General features: G+C 51.8%; 1 protein-coding gene across 4 annotated transcripts in view; it reads left to right on the top strand.

The window, feature by feature from the left end:
- Positions 1-24,077, top strand: part of ADARB1 (adenosine deaminase RNA specific B1) — a 129,437-nt gene that overhangs the window by 102,557 nt on the left and 2,803 nt on the right. For all 4 annotated transcript variants that reach the window (XM_039257110.1, XM_039257109.1, XM_039257112.1 and 1 more), the window contains exon 8: positions 6,453-6,634. In XM_039257110.1, coding sequence (XP_039113041.1) covers positions 6,453-6,634 — 182 coding nt within the window. The remainder of the gene's footprint in view (positions 1-6,452; positions 6,635-24,077) is intronic.

Genomic DNA, 24,077 nt, shown 5'->3' with positions numbered 1-24,077 from the left:
GTGGAGTTCAAACTCACGACCTGAAGATCAAGAGTCGCACACTCTACCAACTAAGCCAGCCAGGTGCCCCAAATCATTGGCTATCGGTGCTTAACCCAGCCTCTAGCCCCTCACCCTCCCTGGGGGTCGGGGGGATGGACCTGAAATTCTCAGCCCTCTAAACCAGCCCTCCTCCTTAGGTGCTTTCTGAAAGTCACTCCATTAACAGAGCAAAAGACATCTGTAAGGTCACTTAGGAAATTCCAAAGGTTTTATAGGAGCCTGAGCCAGGAACCATGGACCAAGACCAAATATATATAAGATCAAGATACATTTCTTACAAATCACAGTATCACAATTACTGCAGTTTAATCCTGAGTCTCAAAGCACCCCCCCCCCGCCCCCACCAGCCCTTCCACCACATCCTCCTCCCGTGGCGCGCTGGCTGTGCTGGGTTGTTAGCCTCCGTGTGAACTTGAGAATCCGTTTGTCACTACCTGCAACATACCTCGCTGGGATTTTGACTGGGACTGACCAGGCTGAGAAGAGCTGATATCTCGGCAGTACCCAGCATTCCCATCTGTGAACTTGGAACATCTCTGCATGTATGTAGGGCTTTGGTTCTCTTCTAGAGTTTGCTAGTTTTCCTCGTACAGATCTTACATGTCCCCTGTTAGATTTGTGCCTAAATATTTAATTTTTGAAGGTAGTAATGTACATGGTACTGTGTTTTTAAGTTCAAATTCCACTTGTTCCTTGTTGGTCACACTGAATTTTGACCAAGGTGCAGTGGCAATTCAGTGGAAAAAGAGTCTTTTTAACAAATGGTGGCTGGACAAGTGAACATCTCTCTGTAAAAACAGACGAATGAACTTCATACTTTGCACCACATACAGAAATTAAAATGGGCCACAGATGGGGTCGCCTGGATGGCTCAGTTGGCTGAGCGGCTGACTTGGTTTTGGCTCAGGTCATGATCCTAGGGTCATGGGATCGAGCCGTGCATTGGGCTCTGTGCTAAGTGTGGAGCCTGGTTAAGATTCACTCTCCCCCTGTCCCTTTCACCTGCTCATGCACTTGCTCTCTCAAAAATGAAAATAATTATTTATTTTTTTAAAATTAATTTTTAAAAGGATGATAGATGGAAATGTATAAAAGTTGTAGAAGTAAACAGAAAATCCTGGCAGTTGTGGTAGATATTTCCTTAGACATAACACTAAAAGCACTCTCCATAAAAGGAAACATTAGTAAGTTGGACCTCATCAGATAGGAATTGCTTCTCTTTTACAGACACCATTAAAAGAATGAGAAATAAAGTCACTGGGAGAAAATATTTGCAAATCACATATCTGATAAAGGGCCTGTATGCAGTATATAGTTTAGACCCCCACAACTCAACAAGGAGGAAAAGCAATGGGCAAAACATCGGAACGGGCACTTTACCAAAGAAGAGGTCAGATCAGCACATGGTAAGACGCTCAGCACCGTTAATGGTCACTAGAAGTGCACGTGAGGTGCAAAGTCACACCCGTGAGCACGCTCAAATTAGGATAACAGGCACGTAAAGGGTTGACAGGGATACGGGGGCTTGTCCCTTGCCCTCTGCAGGCGGGCATGTAAACAGCACAGCTCCCCTGGAAGACAGGTTGGCAGGTCCTTAAAAAGTTGAAGATGCGCCCGTCACACCCCTAACCATCCTACCCGTGGGCACGTGGGGAGATGGCAGCGCGTGCCCGCAGAGCCACACGTGCGAGCTCGGGGCTGCGGCTTCATAGCAGTCAGTAAGGAGAAGCCGGCCGGCCACTGTCTGCGGATGAGCCGATACACACACGGTGGGGTGTCCACACGCTGGGTGCTACGGGGGGATGAACAGTGACCCCAGTGCACCATGGGTAAACCTCCAAGCAGCCATGCTGAGGAAGAGAAACCAGACAAACGGGGGTGCTTGCTGGGTGTTCCGTGCATGTAAGTCCTAGATGATGCAAACTAACCTCCAGCGGCAGAAAGCAGGTCAGTGGCTGCCCAGGAGGGGCAGCAGGGTGGCCATGGCACAGGGAGGACTCCGGGGACGCTGGTCTCGAGGGCACATACACAAGTCGCCTCTCACCCCCACGTGGGCCTTAATATGTGCGCTGGAGTGCACGTCAGCTGTACCTCGGTAATTCCCAGAAGAAATCACAGTGGAGATTAGAAGATGATCCTAAGTCACAAGGAGCCTCACAGCTAATGAGTTACAAAGAGAACAATCCAAATAAATAGAACAAAGTAAATGATAAGGAGCAGAAATTATCTTTAGAGGCAACAGAGAGAAACAGCAAGTAGTAAAGTGCCGTGCTCGTGCTTCGGAATGGGTGACAACAGCGGGCTGGCTGGACTGACGGGAATGGAGGAACGGTGTGGCCACGCTGTGTGTGGGGGGATGGCATGGCCACGCTGTGTGTGTGGGCGGACGGTGTGGCCACGCTGTGTGTGTGGGGATGGCGTGGCTACGCTGTGTGTGGGGGGACGGCGTGGCCACGCTGTGGGGGGGACAGGTAGGGCCCCAGCAGAAGTAAAACTAGCGGCACAGAGTTCTGTGCAGGATTACAGGCGACTTCACCACCAATCGGTGTTGACATTCAAATGAAATTAAAACAACCTTTTAGAAAAATGTGCGTTCCTGAAATCTCCACTCAAGATAAGTGGAGAAGGGAATACGTAAACATTAAAAATATACACGTCACGCCCACCCCCAGGAAGGAAATAATCTGAAGAAATCAAAGAGAGGAGAGGGCCGTAGAGAAGACAAACCCGCTCTCCTGGGCGGCTTTTCCGTGAGCTCCCGCATTCCCGCAGAGCCGAAGAGCCCTATTTTAGGTCATCTCTTCTAGAGATTAGAAACCGAGGGAAGGCTCCCCGGCTCACTCTCTGGAATTATTACCACCTTTGTTGCCACAGCAGCAAGGATGGTAAAGGAAAAAGTGGCACACCGTCCTCAGTCTTAAAAACACATCCAGTAGTGTGCCTTGAATAGTTTGATCAGTTTCTAGAACTTTAATGCAATTTTACTCAATTACCCTAATTTTGTCACAGCCCTCGAGCATCTACTCCCAGCACTCAAATGGAGACGCAGCAGTGCCAAGACTGGTAATGACCGATGGGCAGCTTTGCCCGCACTGGAGAGGAAACATAAACTAGACGAAAGTTTATTTCCGTCCCACAGAAAGTCAGGTCCAGAGTAGGTGGGTCTGCCGCAGCCAGGACAGTCTTCTGTCCTCAGGGCCCCACAGCCCGCCACCCCCACCCCGCGCCTGGAGGAGGGGCGGCCATCTGCTCACCGAGAACCGGGCCCAGGCGCGCCTCCCCAGGCAGGCAGCGGGGCCGCGGCTCAGCGAACCAGGTCGTCGGCGGCTCCGCGGTGCGTGGATCTGCGGTCGGCAAACAGTCCGGGCTGCGTTTACCCTCAGAGAAGGGCAGGCCCCTCACACGGCCCCTCACACGGCACACAGGAGCACGTTCCAGGCAGATCACGCAGCCCAGCCATCCTTGTGGCTTCCACTTAAGCAGATTTCTCAGTCAAGGCACAGAAAGCCCAAATTAGAAAGAAAAAAAAACGAATAAATTTGACTAAATTGAAAATTTAAAACTTATTTACCAAAACCCCCTTAGATACAGCGAAAAGAAAGGCCACGTACTGGGAAAAGAGATTCCACCTTCTATAACCAACAAGAGGTGAGAACCCAGCCGACAGAGCCAATTCCTGCAGCTCAGTAATTCAGAGGCGCCGATTGAAGGGTCCCTGCGGGCGAGAAGGGAACGTTCCAGGTTGTTGAGATGGGGTTACACTCATGAGCATAAAAGGCGAAACTCACGGATGGGAACCCTCACGGCCTGTGCCTGTGAACGTCATCCGTGCAAACAGCGACAAGGCAGACTAACGGGCCTGGAGGAGAGGGTGCAGGATGCTTAGAGAAGGGGCACCATGGAGACCTTCTCACCCCCAGGGGTGTGGTGTGTGGGCGTCACCAGCACAGTCCTCCAGGGGCCTCCTGGAGCTTACGCAGACCCCGCGGACTAAGGGGTCGGCCTCATGGGACTGCCCCCTGCGGACGACAGCTGCCGTAACTGGGCACCGGGGCTCCCACAGTTTCACTCGGCTACTGAACTCAGTCCTTGGGTTCAATAATTTGCTAATATAGCCCACGGAACTCAGAAAACCGTTTACTTAACACCTAGCAGTTTGTTATGAAGACTACGACTCAGGAACAGCCAGGTGGAAGAGGAGGAGCTTGGGGTGTGGCCTGGAGCAGCCGGGTCTCCAGGCACACGGCACCCCTTCCAGCTCCCTGCTGTGGCCTCCCCCCCCCCCCCCCAGCTAGGGTCCTGATGCAGATTTCCATTCCCTGGACCAGTGATTAGCTCAGCCTCCAGTCCCTCCCCTCCCCGGAAGTGGGGGTCTGGGCTGAGTCGCCTCGTTAGCAGAAGCTCAGCTGCACTTGGAAGGGGAATGTTATTCAGTGTCACACTCACACCTGGCCAGAGGGCCAGAAAGGTCCTCGGGAAATGCTCTGGTGGCCAGCAGGCTGCCTGCAGCCCCGTCTCCGCCCCAAGGGAATGACAGGGTCACCAGCGTCCCCTCTGGAAGGCAAGGCTGACCTGTGTCCCTCCCAGAGAGGCAGAGCCACATCCCACAGACGCCCGTAGGAGGAGCATGGGGGGTGGGAGCAGGGGCAGGTGCAGGGGTGAGGCCACTGTGGGCTGGGCGCAGAGGGAAGCGCAGCCCTGCAGCCAAGGGCCACCACGTGCCATTGGTCTGTCTGGTAGGCAGCTTGGCCAAGAAGGCTGCTTGGGGGCCATGAGGGGCCTCCTGTCGAGCCCCGTGGGAAGCAGGTGGGGAGAGGGGCCCTGGTGCTCCCATGAAGGCCATGGGCGGGCATGGAGAAGCTGCGTCAGGACCTAGCCAGGTGACAGTACTCTAGCCCTGGCCTCCAAGATGTCACGTGGGGAGGAGAGCAAGAGCGGCTGGAGCATGTGGGCACCCGTGGCACAGCACCGTGGACCCCTGCGCCCTCACTTGGGGCTGAGCCAGGCGCCACGGGGGGGGGGAGGGGATCTGCCTGAGTCTGAGCCACTTTGCAACCTTTGCAGAGGGTTGCTTGGGGACCCTTCACCTGGAGTGTGGCGGCATCTGCTCTCCTCGCCCCCCGGGCTCTGGAAGGCGCGTTGGCAGGAGCCCGTCTGCCCAAGCGGGAGCGTGCCACACGTCGTCACCCAGGGCCTCCACCCAGCAGTCCAGCTCTGAGAGTCCTGCCGCGGAGCATGTGTTCAGGAGTAATGACTCGTCGCAAATACAGGGTTCTGCAAAGTCACTGTTTTAAAGGTTGCCCTGGGAGGCTGAATTCGCCCTAAAATGGTCTAAATCCCTACACAGGCTTGAACTGACACAGAAAGGGGTGCCCTGTGGTTTTCGTAAGCACGTGATGCTTTTCCTTGCCGGATCGGAAGACCTGTGCTTGAACCTCCTTTGTAGAGGGTGGGAGGCGTGCGCAGGCCTGGGGCTCACCCTCCAGCACGTGGTATGGGTCCGTGTGTAGCGGGTGTGTAGTGTGAGTGCCGGGAAAGCGCAGGGAGCAAAGCAGAAGCCTCTCCTTCACGGAGCGTGCGTACTGGTAGGTGGGAGAGGGGCACATCGTGACGAGGAGACCCCTAGGTTACCTGGGCCGTTAGCACAGGAGGGCTTTCCCCTGGGTTGGTTTCCTCCACCTGTGTTCTTGATCACGTGTTTGGCTCAGCACCGCTCGCCCCCCCTTCCGCATCCGACAGCCCCGTGGCCCCAGAACACACGGGCCGCGCCTCCCAGCCCCGTGGATCTGGTGCCCGGCCCGGGGGCTCCAGTGAGCGGTCCCGCTGCCGTCTGTAGACTCGGGGAGGGGGGCAGGGCCGGGCTGGAGCCGGAAGCCTATGCTGTCAGCGACGGGAACGCACCTTGACCTGTGTCAGCTGAGCACGCAGTCACTCATCCTGCGTCTTCCTGTGCCAGTCAGTCCCCCAGTGGGCAGGGGAGGGCTGGCTGCCCGGGGAGCTCGCCCCCCACCCCGCGCCGGGCCTCCCTGCAAACCAGGCTCGCCCGGGGTTGTCCCCAAGGAGCAGAAGCAAGCAGGCTGATGTTTTCAACATCTCTTTTGCAGGTTTTTTTTTTAATTGCAAGTAATAAAATACTTTCTTTTCTGACTTTTTTCCAAAGAAACGTGGCTCACTGAACCTTTTGGAGAACTAAGCCTCAGTAGGTGTGTCAGGAGAGGCTGCTCCACAGTTTAGAATAATGTTAAACAGGGTTTTCTGTCGGTCAGTTAGTTTTAAGTGCTGTCTTCTCCTAGGTGTACGCGCTGACGCACGTGAGTGTAAACAGGCAGCCGTGAGGGGCGCTGGCCTGGTGCCGCGGGGGACACGGACACCCCCTCTTGCACTCAAGAGTGTGTTCCCTGTGCCCGCAGGTGGAACGTGGTGGGCATCCAGGGGTCGCTGCTCAGCATCTTCGTGGAGCCCATTTACCTCTCGAGCATCATCCTGGGCAGCCTCTACCACGGGGACCACCTCTCCAGGGCCATGTACCAGCGGATCGCAAACATAGAAGACCTGCCGCCGCTCTACACCCTCAACAAGCCTCTGCTCAGCGGCAAGTACCCCCAGTGCGGTCCCTCAGTGTCCCCTAGCCACGTCTCACCAGAGAAACCACCGCAGGGGCGCGGCTCGCGCTGCCAGGTCCGGGCCGCTCTGTGAGGGTGGAAGGCGATGTGTCAGGGCCTCTGGGTCCTCATGCAGTTCGGCCTTTCATCGACGGAAAAACTTGGCGTTTGTGGAGCCCAGACCTGGTGCCTGCCTGGCTTTCTGTCTCCGCGGGAGAGGCTCCCAGATGCCGTGGAAATGACGGCGGCATCGGCTGTCCGGATGGAGCTGGGCTGGGCCTCCCGGGGTCTGCCAGGTCCGTGATGGGCCCAGGCTCGCTCTCTGGAGGCCGGCGATGGCTGTGGGCGCAGCTGGGACGGGTCCGGGATGTGTCTGTGGTGACGCGCCCGAGTGCCCTTTGTCACTGGTTTGTCTGCTTGTCCCCTGTAGCATCTCAGTGGTGGCCAGTGAGGGAACAGCAACTCTTAAATGCAAGGGTCCTAACTTCTCAGTTCACCCCTGCTTAAAGGACACAGTTAAGGTATTTTTTTCCTTTTGAAAATGCCATTTTACTTACTTTTTCAAAGCTCCGATCTAAAACCATAACCCCAAACTAAAACGTGTTTCTTTTGGTGTGTGCGCACGTGGTGCTGGCTACTAGCTCGCCCTCCCCCGGAGGAAAGCAGTGTGGCGCTTTGCTTGAAGGCATGTCTCTTAGGGCACGTAAATGATGCAAAATGGAGAAAACAAGTGGCTGTTTCTGATCGAACTCTGCAGCCCCCCTACCTTTCACCATGATCTTCCCCCTAACTTTAACCACGGTCTTTTAAGGAAAAAATGCTGACTCTGCCAACACTTGATGGTAAATCGCAGTCGTGGCGTCCGCATGCCCGGAGCGCCCGCTGGAAGACAGGAGGCGAGTGTGAGGACGACGTTGTGGGTTAAGGAGCCAGCTCTCCCCGTGTAGCCTCCGTGGTCTGTGAGCTCAGCGGTCACCTGACTTCCGGATTCACGGACACGGACAGCACTGGGCGGCGCACGGCGCACTCAGCGGTAGCTGTGAACCTGCATCTTGGTGACCGATACCGAGTCCAGAACTAGTATGTGCACAGAAGGTTAAGGGAATGTTCTAAGGTGTTGAAAGGAGAGCTCATTCGTGAAGGTCCAGAGTGTCTTTGTCAGATCACGTGTAGACGAAGCGTATACATACCTGTGAAAAGAAATGAAAATGGTGCTTGCAAGATGGAGACCCTGAGGTCCTCCTGTGTGTCTTTGTGACAGAGGCGAGCCCGCTCTCCTTTCCCCCTCCCCCCACGCCACCTCCACTCCCAGACCCTAAAGCCTGCAACCGCCAGGCTTGGGCAGAGCGCCTGTGGGCGCTGAGGGCCTCCCGCGGAGCTGGGCCGCCTTGCTGTCGCTCTGCCACGTTGGCAGCTTTTACGGCCCAGTTTCTTGGTCTTCCCTCCCCAGGATGGGGACGGGCTGGCGCCCTGCGCGACCCTCTGGACAAGCGTGTGGGAATTCTGTGAGATGCGGGGGCAGCGCTGGGCCCCAGGAAGCAGACTGTTTCTCAAATGCTGAGCCACTGGGCAGCGTCACTCTGGCATCGAAGTCTGCTTCAATATGCAAACTATTTGTGGGGCGCCTGAGAGGCTCAATCAGTTAAGCCTCCGACTTTAGCTCAGCTCACGATCTCACGGTCGGGCCCGCGTTGGGCTGTGTGCTGACAGCTCAGAGCCTGACGCCTGTTTCAGATTCTGTGTGTCTCTCTCCCTCTGACCCTCCCCTGCTCATGCTGTCTCTCTCTCTCTCAGAAATAAATAAAAAACATTTAAAAAATTTAAAAAAAAAACAAAAAATGAAAACTATTTGATAGTATCAAACAGAGAAGGAGGCAAACCATAAGAGACAGAGATGGGGGGGGAGGGGAAGGGGGGAGGGGCAGTGAGGGGGCACCCGCTGGGAGGGGCACTGGCTGCTGCATGTAAGTGATGAATCCTGGGAACCTACCCCCGAAGCCAAGAGCTCACTGTACACAGTGTGTTAGCCAATGTGACGATAAATTATATTTAAAAAAAAACAAAATGCAAACTATTTGAGGTATTTTAGTTTGGATAAATGCTCTATTTTGGTGTTTGGTTGGGTTTTCCTTAAGAAAGTTCAAGTCTGTGCGGCGAGTAGCTTTAGGGAAGACGTCTTCAGCCTGTGGCTCCCGTGAGGTCGGCGGGGAGGGCAGAGGGGTGAGCAGGGGGAGGCGCGGCTGCTGCTCGTCAGTGGCCCAGCAGGGCGGCCGCCCGGGTGGAAATCTAAGCAGCTGGTATCATCACGGACGCGAGGCTCCGGCAGGGGGCCCAGAGCAGCGAGCACTGACGCCTGAAGTGGGGGGGGGGGGGCACCCTCTAAAACGGGCCCCACGGCAAAGCCCTGCACACTTTCCACAAGGGCAGCCCTGCAGTTACCGAGAGGCCTGGACAGTGGAACAGCCAGGACGTGTGGGCTGTTTCTTTCTGGTCCTGCGTACGCGTGTGTGCACGTGTGCTTACGTGTGTGCATGTGTGTGCGTACGCGTGTGTACACACGTGTGTGCGTACACGTGTGTGCATGCGTGTGTGCATGCCTGTGTGTGCGTGTGCGCGTGCATTTCTTACAGCTCGCGGGTGTCTGTCCCGCCCTGTCACCTCACATCGTGTCACACGTCATCCCGTGTGGGAAGAGGACGATGGCGGGCGTCCAGGCCTGCGGCGTCCTCTGGGGGGGGGGGGGGGGGCGGGGCGGCCGGCGGGGCGGCGCAGGGACCCGCCCTTAAACAAGACCTTGCCGCGTGCACGGCGGGTCCGGGGCGCCTCAGCTGATGAGGTGACCCGGTTTCCTTACTGCCGCCGAGGACAGACAGGAAGAGTGTCGTTTCCACGCCGGCATGGAGGTCGGTGGTGAGCTGTGACCGTAGGGCCCCCTTCCCTGGCCTTCCGGACGCGAGAGCCTCTTGAACTCTCGCATCTTCGTTCCAGATTATTGCCCATCCTTCAGGCTTCAGAACTGTCCTGGCTTCTGACTCGCGGTGCCCGCCGGCCCCGGCGCGTGGAGGGCTGCGGAAGGAGGGCCCCGGGCCCCGCGGCCGCCGCTGCCGGCGTCGACACAACGTGGCAGCCAGGCCAGGGCGGCGCCGCGGGGGCGAGCGCGTTCTCGTGCGTCGCGTCCGAGTGGGGACGTCCGGGAAGGCGGGGGGAGGGCGGGGCTGCGCGCGAGCCGGGGCGAAGGCGGGTGCCGCTGGGGTGCCCGGCGGGAAGCTGTGTGCGCCCTGCCGTGGGCAGAGGCGCTGCGGCGCGCGGCCCGCCTGAGCGGGCGGGCGTGCGGGAGAGGGGGCCGGGCTGTGCTCTGCAGGCAAGAGCAGGCACCGGGGGCTGGAAGGGGCTAGAAGCGTTTCCTGATGGGAGCCCCGTGCCCTCGACGCCAGGAAGCGCTCGCGCTGGAGTGCCAGCAGCGGCGGCCGCGGACACAGCGAGGGTGATGGCAGCTCTGCCGGGAGGCCACCCCGCCGGCCTGAGCGTGTCCTCTGAGCTCCAGCCCCTACGGGTGTGCTTTGCTTGCTTTTTAAAAACTCTCTCCGTGGATGCCTTTCATGCAAAGCAGTTACTTATTTAATTGACATCTTTGAAGATTTTTCAAAAGTGACAGTTGTTATACTCAATTGAGTGTCGTTTTCAAACCCCGTCCTGGCGCCCGTACGTGCTTTCCCGTCACCCCTCGCGGGTGGAACGGGCTCCGGGTCGCCACCCGCTCCGAGCGCGGAGCAGACACCGGCGCTGTGCGTCCCTCCGGGGCTGCTGGGCTGGTCGAGTGCCGGGAAGGAGGTCTCGTTTGGCCAGAGGCCCTGGTGTGAAGCGACCCGTCGGGGATCAGTGGCGGGGGGGGGGGGGGGGGGGGGGGGGGGGGGGGGGGGGAGCCCCCACCCTGCCTGCAGACGCCCTTGCTGCCCTGACGGCTTCGTTCGCTTCCCCGCTAGCGCCGGAGTCGTCAGTGAGCACCCGAACAGAAGTCTGAGGTGCTTCTCTTCTGCGAACGGAGAGGCCGGGACCCAGGTGTCCTCACTGCTGGTACGCGCTCCTACCCAGGTCCCCGGCCACTCGCACAAGAGGCCACCCCCACGAGGTCGTAAACCACACACGTTTTCCTGGTCAGGCACCAAATGGCTGACGGTTTCTGTAGCAGGAGTCCGGGTGGCCCTGGGTGTCTGTCACGAATCACTACGTACATCATTGGTTTTGGGCGCCTGGTGGATCAGTGGGTTGAGCGTCCAGCTCTTGATTTCACTCAGGTCATGATCTCGTGGTCATGGGATCGAGCCCCGCACCAGTCTCCTCGGTAGGCCGGGAGCCTGCTTGAGATTCTGTCTCTCTCTCCCTCTGCCCCTCCCCCACTTGGTATCTCTCTCCCTCTCTCTCAAATTAAAAATAGATAAATTAATTTTTGGTTACCCATTAACACGTGAGGAACCACAGAAAATACTTGTAAGAAGGAAGCAAGCGAACCAGCCGGCGCCAGCAAGGGGTCGTGAGTTTTTACTCGTCGCCGTTGTCAGGCCAGCTCAGTTTCTTTGTATTTTTTGCTCTAAAAGTTCTGATTCGGTCACTTAATTTACAGCAGCCGGGGGACTCTCAGCAGCGCCTGCTCATGTCGGTTTCCGCACCACGGCCTGTGATTGACTCATTACCCTAGTTCTCGCTTTGTAGCCCCAGAAAGACGAGCTCTCGTTGGCCTCCAGCCCCACGCAGCCTTGGCCCCAGGGACTCACAGAGATACCCGCTCTTGTGACCATCTGGGGGCTTTCTGTCCCCTAAGAGGCATGTGGTTAGCACTGATCCAGACTACTTCTTTTTTACCTAATTTCCTTCGTTCTTGCTAACGACAGCACTTTATTTAGCTTAAAATATAAAAACCGTTTGTACTTTAGGGTTTCATTTTCTCAGTTAACTAACCATTTCCAGTTTTAATGCAAAATGTTGTAATTCTAAAGTTTAAGTATCATTCAAAAGTAATCCTTGGAGCACCTGGGTGGCTTAGTCAGTTAAGCGTCCGACTTCGGCTCAGGTCATGATCTCACGGTTCATGGGTTTGAGCCCGGTGTCGGGCTCTGTGCTGACAGCTCAGAGCCTGGAGCCGCTTCGGATTCTGTGTCTCCCTCTCTCTCTACCCTCCCCTGCTCTCTGACTCTCAAAAAAAAAAGTAATCCTTTAGTTTGACGTTGTGTAGCAAAGTGATGGAATTGCAAAATAACACAGGCATTATCCATTTGCTCCTGAAAGATTTCAATTCCTTTACAGAGATTTCCCCACAGTTATTCGTAAACAGGCCCCCCCTCCACCCCCCACCCCCACAAAGCCGTCCCTGACATGGCCTTGGATGAGTTTGGCGACAGCTCAGCGATGGAGGGACCAGCGTGCCAGGCAGGCGGCAGCGACAGGACAGATGCGCTAGCGGCAGCACCGAAGCCCCGGAGACCCGGACAGAGCCCCCAGCGCGTGAGAAAACGGCGGTGAGGGCTGTGTGTAACTCCCACGGCGCCTTGGTGTCCCCTGGCCTCGTGACGTCTGGGGGGAGGCCCGCTGTTTCCTCTGTGGGAGTCTCACCCATGAGGCTACTCTGTAAGTGGTTAGGCTTCTGACCATTCCAACAGCCACGCAAGGATGGGGCTGGACCTCTGGCTTCTTGGTCTAGAAGGGGACGTGGCTGGATGTGGCTTTCCCTCGAGGCTCGTCCTGGAACCAGATACACAGCCAAGAAACAGGTGGAAGAAAGCAGCCAGCTACCCGAGAATCAGCCAAGACTTGTTATTCACCAACGTGAATGAACAACCATTATCACTGGAGGAAAATAAACAGCACAAAAGAGAATGATCTATAGGAGAAAATGGAACAACTAAGAGAAAATAAGCATAATTCAGGGAACAGAAAAGAATATAAACAACAGAGCTTATTAATATACATAGAATGTTTTGTGAGTGTGGAAAACAAACATCAATTTGAACGTCTAGAAAACATTCAACAGACACCATGTCACTGTGTATAGTAGGCTCTGCTCTGGACGTTGAGATGCCTAGTGAACACAGCAAAACTCTCCTCGTGGGGGTGGGGGGTATCAAATCCATCTCTGGTAACTCAGAGCAGAAAGGTCTAAAATATGAGGATTTGGGAGATGTAGAAAGTTAATCCAGTGTCTATCTGGTATCATTTCAGAAACAGGAAACAGAGAGGGAGATAGAAGAAACGGGGGGAGGGGGGAGGGGCACTGAAGAAAACCGTGAGTATTGCAGTGGAAAGGATGCGCTGAGTACCGAGCAGAATTAATTTCTAGAGATCCATTCCTAGCACATCCTTATGGATTTTAGGACACCAAAGGTAAAGAGAAGATGCTAAAAGCTTTTAGTAGGTATCAGATCTATGTAACACTAACCAGGGACACTGGAAGCCAGAGCTGAAGAGAAAATATTTTTGGAGGATTTCTTACTTAACCAAATGTTAAGCATTAGGACGGAGTGATAATTTGCAGGCATTCAAGGATTCAGAGGACTTCTCTCCAATGTATATTTTTAAGGAAAAAAAAAAGAATATTTTAGTAAAATGAAAAAGACACCTAGGAAAGAGAAAAATACGGAATCCAGGAAATAATACTTTGTAAATCCAAGAAAACAATGAAAAAGATAACTTATCAACAAGCCTAAAAAGTAACAGTTGCAGGTTAGAACAGAGAATCATATAAGAGTTCTCAAAAGAAAGTGTTTCAGAAGAAAGTGAATGTATTTTAACAAATAACCTGAGAAACTGAATGGTCTTTATAACGTGAAAGTAAATGTTTCTTTGTGAGCAATAACCAAAAGAAAGAAAGAAAGAAGATGGAAACTCCAGAAAACTCAATAAGCCATTTATGTAGGAAAGGAATGGTAAACTAAGGTACTATGATGGCTAATTTTGTGTGTGTGTTAGAGCGGCCGCAGGCACAAGATCAGACATTATTTCTGTCTGTGAGGGTGTTTGCAGAATGAGATTAGCGTTTCAGTCAGTAGAGTCTCAGGAATGCAAATTGCCCTCCCTGGTGGGGAGGCATCTGTTAACCTATTGAGGGTCTATTTAGAACAGAAAGTGGATGAGCAAGGAATTTACCCCGTTTTCTGCCTCACTGAGTCAGCTGGGACAACCCTCTCACCTTCTGCTATTGGACTCAGATTTACAGCCTCTTGTTCTCAGGCCTTTGGATTCAGACTGAACAGCACCGCCAGCTTTTAACCTAATGCTGGTGTGATTTTGAGGAATTGGTTTGCGATGGGACAGAGAATCCACTTGAAGTTGATGCTTGAAATGGTCTCCTTTAAGTAGTTCGGACTGAATGACAGTCCCCTAAAGTCTGCCACACTCCTCAGCCCTTCGGTGTATCACATGGTCACTGTCATGGGTAATTAAATCCAGACTCATTAGCTGTACAGATTACTTTCTCTGACTTTGGACCCTAAACTGTAAAGTTCACTACAAAGAGTTAACATTAAAACCAAAACGCGCTGGCCACTTGAAGGTTAGACTCTGTTCAGTAATTCTTAGATCAGAGAAGGTTGAAACCAGAACTAAACTGGATTCTTAAAATACGCATGTCAGAAATGATTAAATGGAGCCACAGTGTCACATGACAGATTCATACTTGGCCTTGAATGAGTGAAGGAAAACCATGAACTAGGCATTTGGTCCAGAATTGAAGGGAAACCACAGCCCAGCTGAGTGCAGGGAGAAGGAAGAGAATCAAAGAGAGCGAGAATGTGACCGCGAGGGAGGGATAAGCGACAAGATTATGATCCAGCGATAAAACCAAAAGATGTTGATTTGAAAGAACATCAAAAGATCCCTGCTGCCGTCAGACAATAATATGATGGCCAATGAGACAGAATGAACAGTAGGACTTGGGGTGTATCTGCAGATACAGAGGCAGACGTCAACATTTGAAATTCAACAACAGTAATAACAACAGGACAAGCAAGATGTAAATTGCCAAAATTAACCCCCCCCCCCCAATAGAAAAATCTGGCAATGGAAATTTCCAGCAAAGATATTGGGAATATTATCAACAAATTACCTTCTAGCAAGATCACTGAGTTAATCAGTCTGTCAAAGAACGTACCATTCCACCTCTGTATAAACCTTCTGGGTCACAGGAAAGAACGGTGACCTAATCCTAATTCCAAAATTGGACAAATAAAACCATAGACAGCATCACCTGTGACTAGAAATGCAGAGCTTCTAGAGGAAATACTAGAAAATCAAATTTAGTGATAGACCCAGAAATCTTAGGGTTTAGCTTAACAGCCATTAATGGAGCTCGTCTGTGAATAGATTGTGAGAGAGGGTGTGTAAGCCCCAGGGCCATACAGAAGTCAGCGTGCAGAGCATGCAGAGCATGTGTGCACGCGCACGTGCTTGTGGGCGTACACGCCCATTTAGCAGAAGAATCTGGATGAAAATGGCGATTCTCATCTGGGAAGGAAGAATTCTCTGGGGGGATTTAAGAGCCCTTATAGTCTCCAAGAGTTACTCGTGGAGGGCTTTGTTTGACGCTTAGAGACGCCAGCCGGGGCCACCCGCGGGGTCAGGATCTCAGAGGCAGGACACAGTGTGCTGCTTGTTTAAGCTTCCTGTCTACCTCGACCTGCTTAAGAACCACGAAAATTGCCACAGGGGCTGTGTCTCTGGTGTAGCTTTCATCTCCCTGAGGGCTGTGTCTGTGGTGCGAGTTTTCCACAATGAGCAAGTATTACTTTTTTTTTTTAGTTTTTTTTTCATGTTTGTTTATTTTGAGAGAGAGCGTGGGGGGAGGGAGGGAGGGAGAGAGACAGAGAGAGAGAGAGAGAGAGAGATGAGAGAGAGAATCCCAAGCAAGCTCTGCGCTGCTGGTGCAGAGTTGGACATGGGGCTCGATTGCACGAACTGTGAGATCATGACCCGACCCGAAATCAAGAGTCAGACGCTTAACCCACTGAGCCACCCAGGCGCCCCCAGTGTTACTTTCTCATGAGAACAAAATTTTTTTTCTTTTTTTTTAAAAACTCCATTGAGTATAATAGACATAGATTGTATAATAAACTGTATATTTAAAAGATACAATTTGATAAGTTTTAATCTGTGTTTGCACGTGTGCAGCCCTCCCCACAGGGAAGAGATGAAGCCACCCGTCACCCTCCTGGAGATCCCTGCCTTCCCCACCCGCCTGCCCCCAGGCAGCCATTGATGTGTTTTCTGTCAATATAGATTAGTTTGCGTTTTCTAGGATTAAAAAAAAAATCCTAAGGCATATGCTTTTCTGTCTAGCTTATTTTATTGAGCATAAATATTTTGAGATCCATCCATGTTTGTTGAATTTATCAGTAGCTCATTCCTTTTCATTGCTAAGTAGGATGGGGTTGTGTGGATAAACCACAACCCCTGTGTCCGTCCAACTGTTGGTGGCGTTTCAGTCTCCAGGGGAAGCTGCCACGAACATTTCGTGTGCAAGCCTCGGTGGGCTTCCCCTTCTGTTTCTCTGAAGGCGTGGGCCATCAGACAGAACACTCCCGCTTCCCCCGGGGGGCTGTGCCCACAAGTTCAAGCCTTTTCTCATTTCTTACTGAGTTGTTTAATTTCTTACCACTGAGTTTGAGAGTTACTCACATATTCCGGCGGGTTGTGTAAGTCCTTTATCAGTTATGTGATGTGAAAATTTTTTCTTTCCATTCTCTTAACAGTGTCTTTCAGAGACCAAATAATTTTCATTTTGGTAAAGTAATGTTTTTCAATTTTCTTTGTTGAGTCCTGCTTTTGATGTTCTGTATACAAAATGTTTGCCTAAGTCAGAGTCACAAAGATTTTCTCGGATGTTGTATTCTTAGAAAATCTACGCTTCCAGTGTTTACACTTAGGACTGTATTCCACGTGAGTTAACGTTTGTACAGGATGGGAGGTATGGCCAGAAGTTCACATAACGTGCCTCGCTGACCCGGCACCATCCTTTCTCCACCGAATTGCTTTTGCAGCTTTGTTACAAGTCAGTCCGCACATACCCCGGGCCTGTTGCCGGACACTCGTGCTTTGCATTGACCTCTTTGTCTTGAGGCCAGCGTTGCACTGTTGTGATTGTGGTTTTATTAGAAGTTCTGAGATCAGGGAGAAGCTCTCCAACGCGCTACTTCTTTCTTAAAGCCGTTTTGGCCACTTGGCCCTTTTTGTGTTTCAAGCAGTTTTCTAATCAGCTTATCAGCTTCTCCACAGACCCCCGTTTGGATTTTGACTGCAGCTGCATTGAATACGCAGACCAGTCTGGGGAGAGCTGACCCCGGGGCCTCCGGTTGAGGAGCTGCTGGCCGCCCGCCACCGCAGGCCGTTTCCGTCTGCAGCGCCCTGCCCGGCCGCGCACATACCTCTGTGTGTGTGCGTCTCTTGTCAGGTTTATCGTGGTTTTGTGCCTTTGATGCTGCTGTAAATGTCATATTTCTGTCTCAGTCTTCAGTTGTTCATTGCAAATATGAGAGGTATTCGTTTCTGGAAATTTCACTGAGTTTTCTTTCTGGAAGGTCAGGTTGCTCGTGTCCTGTTTGCTGCGAGTGGTCCAGAAGCCCTGGATTTCTTCCTTCCCAACGGCACCCAGATGGGCCTCTGGTATCGTGTGGGGCCCAGGGCTGAGCACACACCCCCTCGTCCTGGGTGCGGTCTCGGGGGGCACGCAGTCTGTCCCACTAAGTGTGGGGTGCGCCGTGGGGTTTCACAGATGCCTATGTCAGTTCTGCTCCGAGTTTACTGAGGGGCTTTTCATCAGGAGCAAATGTTGGATTTCGTGAAGCTCTTTTTTCTATAGAGCTGCTCGTTTGGTTGTTTTTGTTTGTTTGTTAATATGGAATATGGTGACAGTGATTGAGTCCTAAGTGCTAAACCAACCTTGTGTTCCTGGGATAAACCTTGTACCATCATGCGTTATTCTTCTTGAATATCGTTGGATGTGACGTGCTAAGATTTTGCTCACTGTTTTTGCCTCTGGTGTCCTGGCCTGTAGTGATACTGGTCTGTAGTTGTGGTTGGTCTTTGTCAGCTTTCGTCATCAGGGCAATACTGGCCTCATAAAGTGAATTGACCACAATTTCTTCCCCTTCAGTTTTCTGGAGGAACTGGTTTAGACTTGCTACCAATTTTATCTTAAACATGGGTAGAATTCACCAGTGTAGCCTCTGGGCCTGAGGCGAGAAAGTGTCTAGGAATTCATTGTCTATAACGGAGTAGATACAGGCATATTCGTGTCCTCTCTTGTTTTTCTCGAGTGAACTTTGGTATTTATGTCTCTCATGAACATTTGTCTATTTCATTTAAGTCATGGAATTTATTGGCCTGAAAGTGTTCGTGACATTTCTTTATTCTTATAACACCTGAGCGTCCCTAGTGACGCCTCTCGTTCCTAACAGTGTTCGTCTGTGTCTTCTCTTTTCTCCTCGATCTGCCTAGCGGTGAGTTGGGTTCATGGATTTTTCTCTAAAGAACCAACTTTTGATTTCATAGATTTTTTTTTCTGTTTTCTGTCAACAATCTCTGCCCTGATCTTTATTATTTTTGTTTTCTTATTTTATGTTTCAGTTGCTTTTTCGAAATACATTGTCTCTTGGGCTATTTAGAAGTCTGCTATTTAGTTTCAAAATATTAGGGGATTTTACAGATTACTCTGCCATTGATTTCTAATTTGGTTTCATTTTCTGACTAGAATCCTTTAAATTTATGTTTGTTTTACAGACCAGAATGTGGTTTGTGAATATTCCCTGAAAACTTGGAAAACATGTACATCTGCTACTTGTTGGGCGGAGTGTTCTGGAAGGTGGCTGGTTGTGGAGTGCATGTCTTTTATGTCCTTACTCATCTACTTGGTCTATCAGTTATCGAGAGAAGGGTATTAAAAGCCTCTTGTGTCTCTTCTCTATTTTTCCTTCCCTAATTTTTTTTCAGTTTTTACTTCATGTATTTTATAGTTCTGTAATTAGGGTTGTGCATACCTCTTAATAAATTGGCCTCCTGTATTATTATAAAATGACCTTCTTTATCTCTTAGTATTCTTCATTCTGAAATCTGGTTTGTCTGGCATTAATAGATTCTGACTCCTCCCCCCTGCTTTCTTTCAATTAGTGCTAGCATAGTGTATTTTTTCTCATGCTTTAATTTTAAACTATATTATTTTATAGAGAAAGTATGGTTCTTGTCATCAGCATGTTTGGATCTGCTTTGTTCCCCACCCCAACTGACAATCTGCCTTTTCATTAGGGTACTTAGGACATTTACGTTTATTGTGATATTGACATGGTGAGGTTTCAATCTATTGTCTTGGTACTTGATTTTTATTTGTTTTATATTATCTTTGTTTCCCCTTTTCTCTTTTTCTTTTTTTTACATTAATTATGTTTTATGATTCCATTTAACTCCTTCTTGACTTTTTAGCTATAACTTTTTGTTTTGTTAATTTACTGATTGTTTTAGGGTTTTATAGTATACATGACTAACTTCTTATAATCTGCTCTCAAGTGATGTTATACCACTCGTGTACAGTATAAGACTCTTCCATTTCTCCTCTCCAGGCCTCAGTGATATTGTTGTCCTACATTTAACATTGGCATACATTAAAAATCCCATACTATACTGTTTTGCTTCAATGGTCAATTGGCCTTTTTTAATTAAGTTTTTTTTATTTTAATTCCAGTATCATTAACAGACAGTATTTCATTAACAGCCAATTAGCTTTTAAAGAGATGAGATTTGCCACTTCCACTGCTCTTCATCCCTTGAGGTAGATCCCCATTTACATCTGGTGTCATTTCCTTCTGCCTAGAGGGCTTCCTTTTACATTCTCTGTGGTGCAAGTCTCATGATGAGTTCTTTCAGCTTTGGCAGGTCTGGAAAAGTCTTTATTTTGCATTCCTTTTTAAAATATCTATTTCTGGGAAAGTATATTTTTGCTGGAATGCCAGGATTTTCTTTTCTTCTTTTTTTAGCATTTTGAAGATGTTGCCCCCCTGTCATGCTGTTTTCATTGTTTCCGGTAAGAAATCTGCTCTCTTGGGGCACCTGGGAAGCTCAGTCAGTTAAGTGTCTGACTCTTATTTCCAGCTCAGGTCATGATCCCTCGGTTCATCACATCGAGCCCCCATCAGGCTGCACACTGGCAGCGTGGAATCTGCTTGGGATTCTCTCTCCCCCCGCCCCTCTCTGCCTCTCTCCTGCTCATGCCTGCTCTATCATTCTCTCAAAATGAGTAAGTAAACTTAAAAAAAAAAAGTAATCTGCTGTCTTATTCTTCATGTGTGAGGCCTTTTCCACTGGCCATGTTTTCCCTTTCCACTGGTGTGCTTCAGTGTGGTTTTCCGCACACTTCCTGTGCTTGGGTTTCATCAAGATTCTTAGATCTGTGTGTTGATCCATTTCATAAAACTTATCACATTTTTATTTATGCTTTCTGTACTGCCTTCTCTCTCATCCTTCAGGAACCCAGTTATGTGTGTTGGACGGATAGGTTTGTCTAACAGCTCAATGATTTGCTGGGTTTTCTTTTTTTCAATTTCTTTTCTGTACCTTTCTTTCTTTCCTTTCTTTTCTTTCTTTCTTGAGGTGGGGGGTGAAGGACAGAGAGGGAGACAGAATCCGAAGCAGGCTCCACGCTCAGTGTGGAGCCTGACACAGGACTCGAACTCACTCGTGTTCAGGACTCGAACAGGACTCGTGAGATCATGACCTAAGCTGAAATCGAGAGTTGGACACTCAACTGACTGAGCCACCCAGGTGCCCCATTCTGTGTGTTTCATTTTGTATAGTTTCTCTTATTGTGTCTTTAAGTTCACTGATCTTTCTATCTTTCTTCTATTCTAGATCTTTCTATCCTGAGGTTGGTACCATCCAGTGTACGGTGTACCTAAAAATGCCTTTGTGTGAGCGACGGGCATGTTCCCTGACCCTTTCAGGCAGTTCTTGCCCAGCCTTGAGCAGCGTGTTGCCCCTAACGTTCAGGGGACCTTCTGCGCACTGGCCCGCAGACCCTGGCTGCCTTGTTTCCTATGCTCTCAGTTCAGGGAGTCTGCAGGCTCCACCCAGGCTCCTTCTCTTGCTGCTGCCTGGGTGCCTGGGCAGCTGCCTGGGGCACTGATGGGCTCACCTCATGTGTCTCCTGCCTCTCAGAAACCACTGTCCCTCCTTGCTTGATGTCCAGGCTCTTGAAGGATGGTTTTTGATGTATTTTGTCTGATTCATGATTTTGGGAAGGAGGGTAAGTCCAGCAGCTGTTACTCCATCCCACCCAGAAAGGAAAGTCTGAATTTATTTTTAAATCGCACAGTAAAACAGAAAGCCCATCCTTGAACCCTGGTCCCTCAGAGAGAGATGCCATCTAGACCTGACCGTGCACCTGCTCTTCCAAGCCTCCTGGGTCGTTGGGACTCGTGGGTCGGAGGCTGGACCTTCTTCGTGTCTTGGACTGGGTCCCCTGGACAGCAGAGACTGAGTGGGGAATGTAAGGTGCTGTACTTGGCAAGGGTGAACTCGGAGCCGCGGGGTAGATGGGAGGGAGGTGAGGAGAGGAAAGGTCTGACAGGAAGGTGGCTTTGGCGGTGGGAGAAACCGTCCCCACAAATCCGTGTCCACAGGGGGCTGCCCTCCCCACCCCGAGCCTCTTGGTTCCCCACCTGTGGCGTGGAGGTTGGTGTGCTCAGCTGTGTGGGAGTGTGGCCGCGGCACCTGCGGGGCGTGGGACACTCCAGGACAGTGGTGTCCCCAGGATGGTGGGCAGAGGGCTTGCATGTGCAGACTCACACCCTCGTGATGGAGGGGGTGTGGCCCGAGTGTCTGGTCCAGAAGGATCGTCCTGTGGACTCGTGCACCACGTCCACTCGGGCTTACTCGTCAGCCCCCTACCCCGCGTCTCCAGCCTTTTCACACACATGTCATGGTCTCAGCGAGGTCAGCTCTTAATGAAGATTTAAAGCCTTTAAAAGATACACGGAGGCCCTCTCTTCCTGATCCTTTTTGCTTTGGGAGCTGGAGCTGTGGACAGGCGGCGCGTGTCACTCCTGAGGCCCCCGGGCTGCGGGCCCTGGTCAGCCGTGGCGTCACTGGCACCTTGACCAGATCTCCATTGTTGTTCTTTGCTTATCAATGAGACACGGTTGTATCAAATTTTAACCCCAACTGTGAGTGATACCTCACCCTGATCCTCTAAAGTTGTGTTTAATCTCGGGGCACCTGGTGGTCTGTAGGTTAGGTGTCTGACTCTTGATTCAGGCTCAGGTCATGATCTTGTGGTTTGTGGGTTCGAGCCCCGCGTCGGGCTCTGTGCTGACAGCTCGGAGCCTGGAGCTGCTTCGGATTCCGTGTCTTCCTCGCTCTCCGCCCCTCCCCTGCTCATGCTCTGTCTCTCTCTCAAGATAATAAATAAAACGTTTTTTAAAAAATTCTCCTGACAAACGGGAGAAGAAACGTGGGCCATGTGTACCAGGGGCTGTGTGACGGTGTGAGCACCGCAGGGTTCCTCGCTATGAGCTTATCGAAGTGCTAGGCTCTGTAACGGTCCCAGCCAGTGGGACTGCTTTTTGGGAAACTGGTTTTGTTGAATTGGCTTGGAACTTCAGTTTGATTTTCCTGTGTTTTAGGTGGTTTCTTGGACTATGTGGTGAGTTTGCTCATTGATTAATAATTCCCTGCTTATTAACAGATGGCTAGAGGTATGTTTGTTTTATGGTTCACTCTAACATTTATACGTGAGTAATTAATGTAGAAAATGTTTTAGCCAACTTGACCTGGTTTGTCTGATGTTTTCCGTGTTTGTCTACAACACCACATACCATCCCCAGCCATCATACGCCTAGTGTCCGTCTGTCGGAAATACATACACGTTTCACCAAAACGTGTGGTCAGAAATGTTCATGCACACACTCTTCAAAATAGCCAAGAACTAGAAAAAAACACAAAATGAGTCAGCCCGCGGTGACACGCTCCCGCAGCAGGGTCCTGTGTGGCAGTGAGGCTGGGCGGGCTGCGGCTCTGCGGAAGGTGTGTGTGACCTCAAGTGTAAGGCACCAGGTGCAAGGGAAGCCGTTTGTATAAACAGCCCCGTGTGTGTAAAGCTCACAGCGGACACCACCACTCAGTGTGCTGGGGTCAGTGCGATGGCTGCCCGCGCCGGGGAGGGGTGGCGTGGAGGCTGGAGGGCTCTGGTGCTGGACCGGAAGTCAGGCCGTGGGTGTCCTCACTTTGTGAAATCACGAGGCTGCGTCCTTGTGATTTAATGCATCAGTGAAAACGCTTACGTAAAGCAGGATTCACTGCCCACATCTTGGAATGAGAGAGTGGTCAGCAGGTTAACAGGAAAGGCAGCATCCTGAATCCTTCCTCCCAACGAGCTCTCCCGCTGGGGGCTCTCAGGTACCACGGTTCTCAGGGACACGGTTCTCAGGGGTCGCCTGCCCCCTGCCACGGGGGGGTCGGCAGGTACTGCATGCGGGAGGAGCTGTTGGGGAGCACGGAGAGCATGAGCTGGCGCCCGTGGCTGGCCTTGCTGGTGAGGAGCTCCGAGGACAGGGCTGGGGCTCCCCTGTCCAGAGTGTGGGCACACAGGTGCCCAGCCTCCACCCCAGGTGCCCTCTGTCCTGCTCACAACGGCGTGGGCTTCCCAGGAAACACCGTGTTGTCCCTTTAAGCGAGTATCCCAGACATGCGTGATGTGTACGTGTGAGTTTTCACCCCACTTTGAGACAGGTGGCCGCTTTGTCTGTGATCTGGGGTCTCTTCCATCATGTGGCGTCAGGTCGCATCTTCCACGCTCCGAGCAGGCCTGGGGGCCAGCCTGTGGTCTCGCCGTAACATTCTGGTCAAGGGCAGCCGTGCTCACCCGGAGCAGAGGCAGAGCGCGGGCCCGAGGGTGGGAGCCCCATAGAGCCGGGTGGGCGCACCTGGTGGGCTGCTCCCTCTGTGCGCGTGTTCTGAAGACACAGCCAAGTCAGGGTGGCCGATCCCCGCCCCCAGGAATGGAGGGCGGGACTCGGTGCTGACGGGGTAGGTGTACACCCAGCCGCAGTTCTCTGAGTGTCTCGTGAGAATCTCTGGGGCCCAGGAAGTGAGACTCGGTTCTTTAGGACCATTTCAGTGTGGAAAGAAAACTATCTGCGCTTATCAAGTCAGGCTTCTTGTCTCTCGGGTGTGGTGCATGAACAGCCGGGCCCCTGGTGTGCAGGGCGTGAGCACCAGACCCGGTGTGGTGTGCAAGGCCCTGCCCTCGGGGCACACCCTCGCCCCACCTGAGTGAGCCCCGCAGGAGTCTCTTGTTTGGACCCCTAGCCCTGGATCCTGAGTGAGCTCAGACCTGCTGTGAGGCCTCACGGTTTTAGGCTTCTGTGGGACAAGTGCCTGCCCCCCCCCCCCCCCGCGCCCCCC

Source organism: Hyaena hyaena, unplaced genomic scaffold, assembly GCF_003009895.1.
Source record: "Hyaena hyaena isolate Hyena2069 unplaced genomic scaffold, ASM300989v1 scaffold_600, whole genome shotgun sequence".
NCBI lineage: Eukaryota > Metazoa > Chordata > Mammalia > Carnivora > Hyaenidae > Hyaena > Hyaena hyaena.
This window is presented reverse-complemented; position numbering and strand designations above follow the sequence as displayed.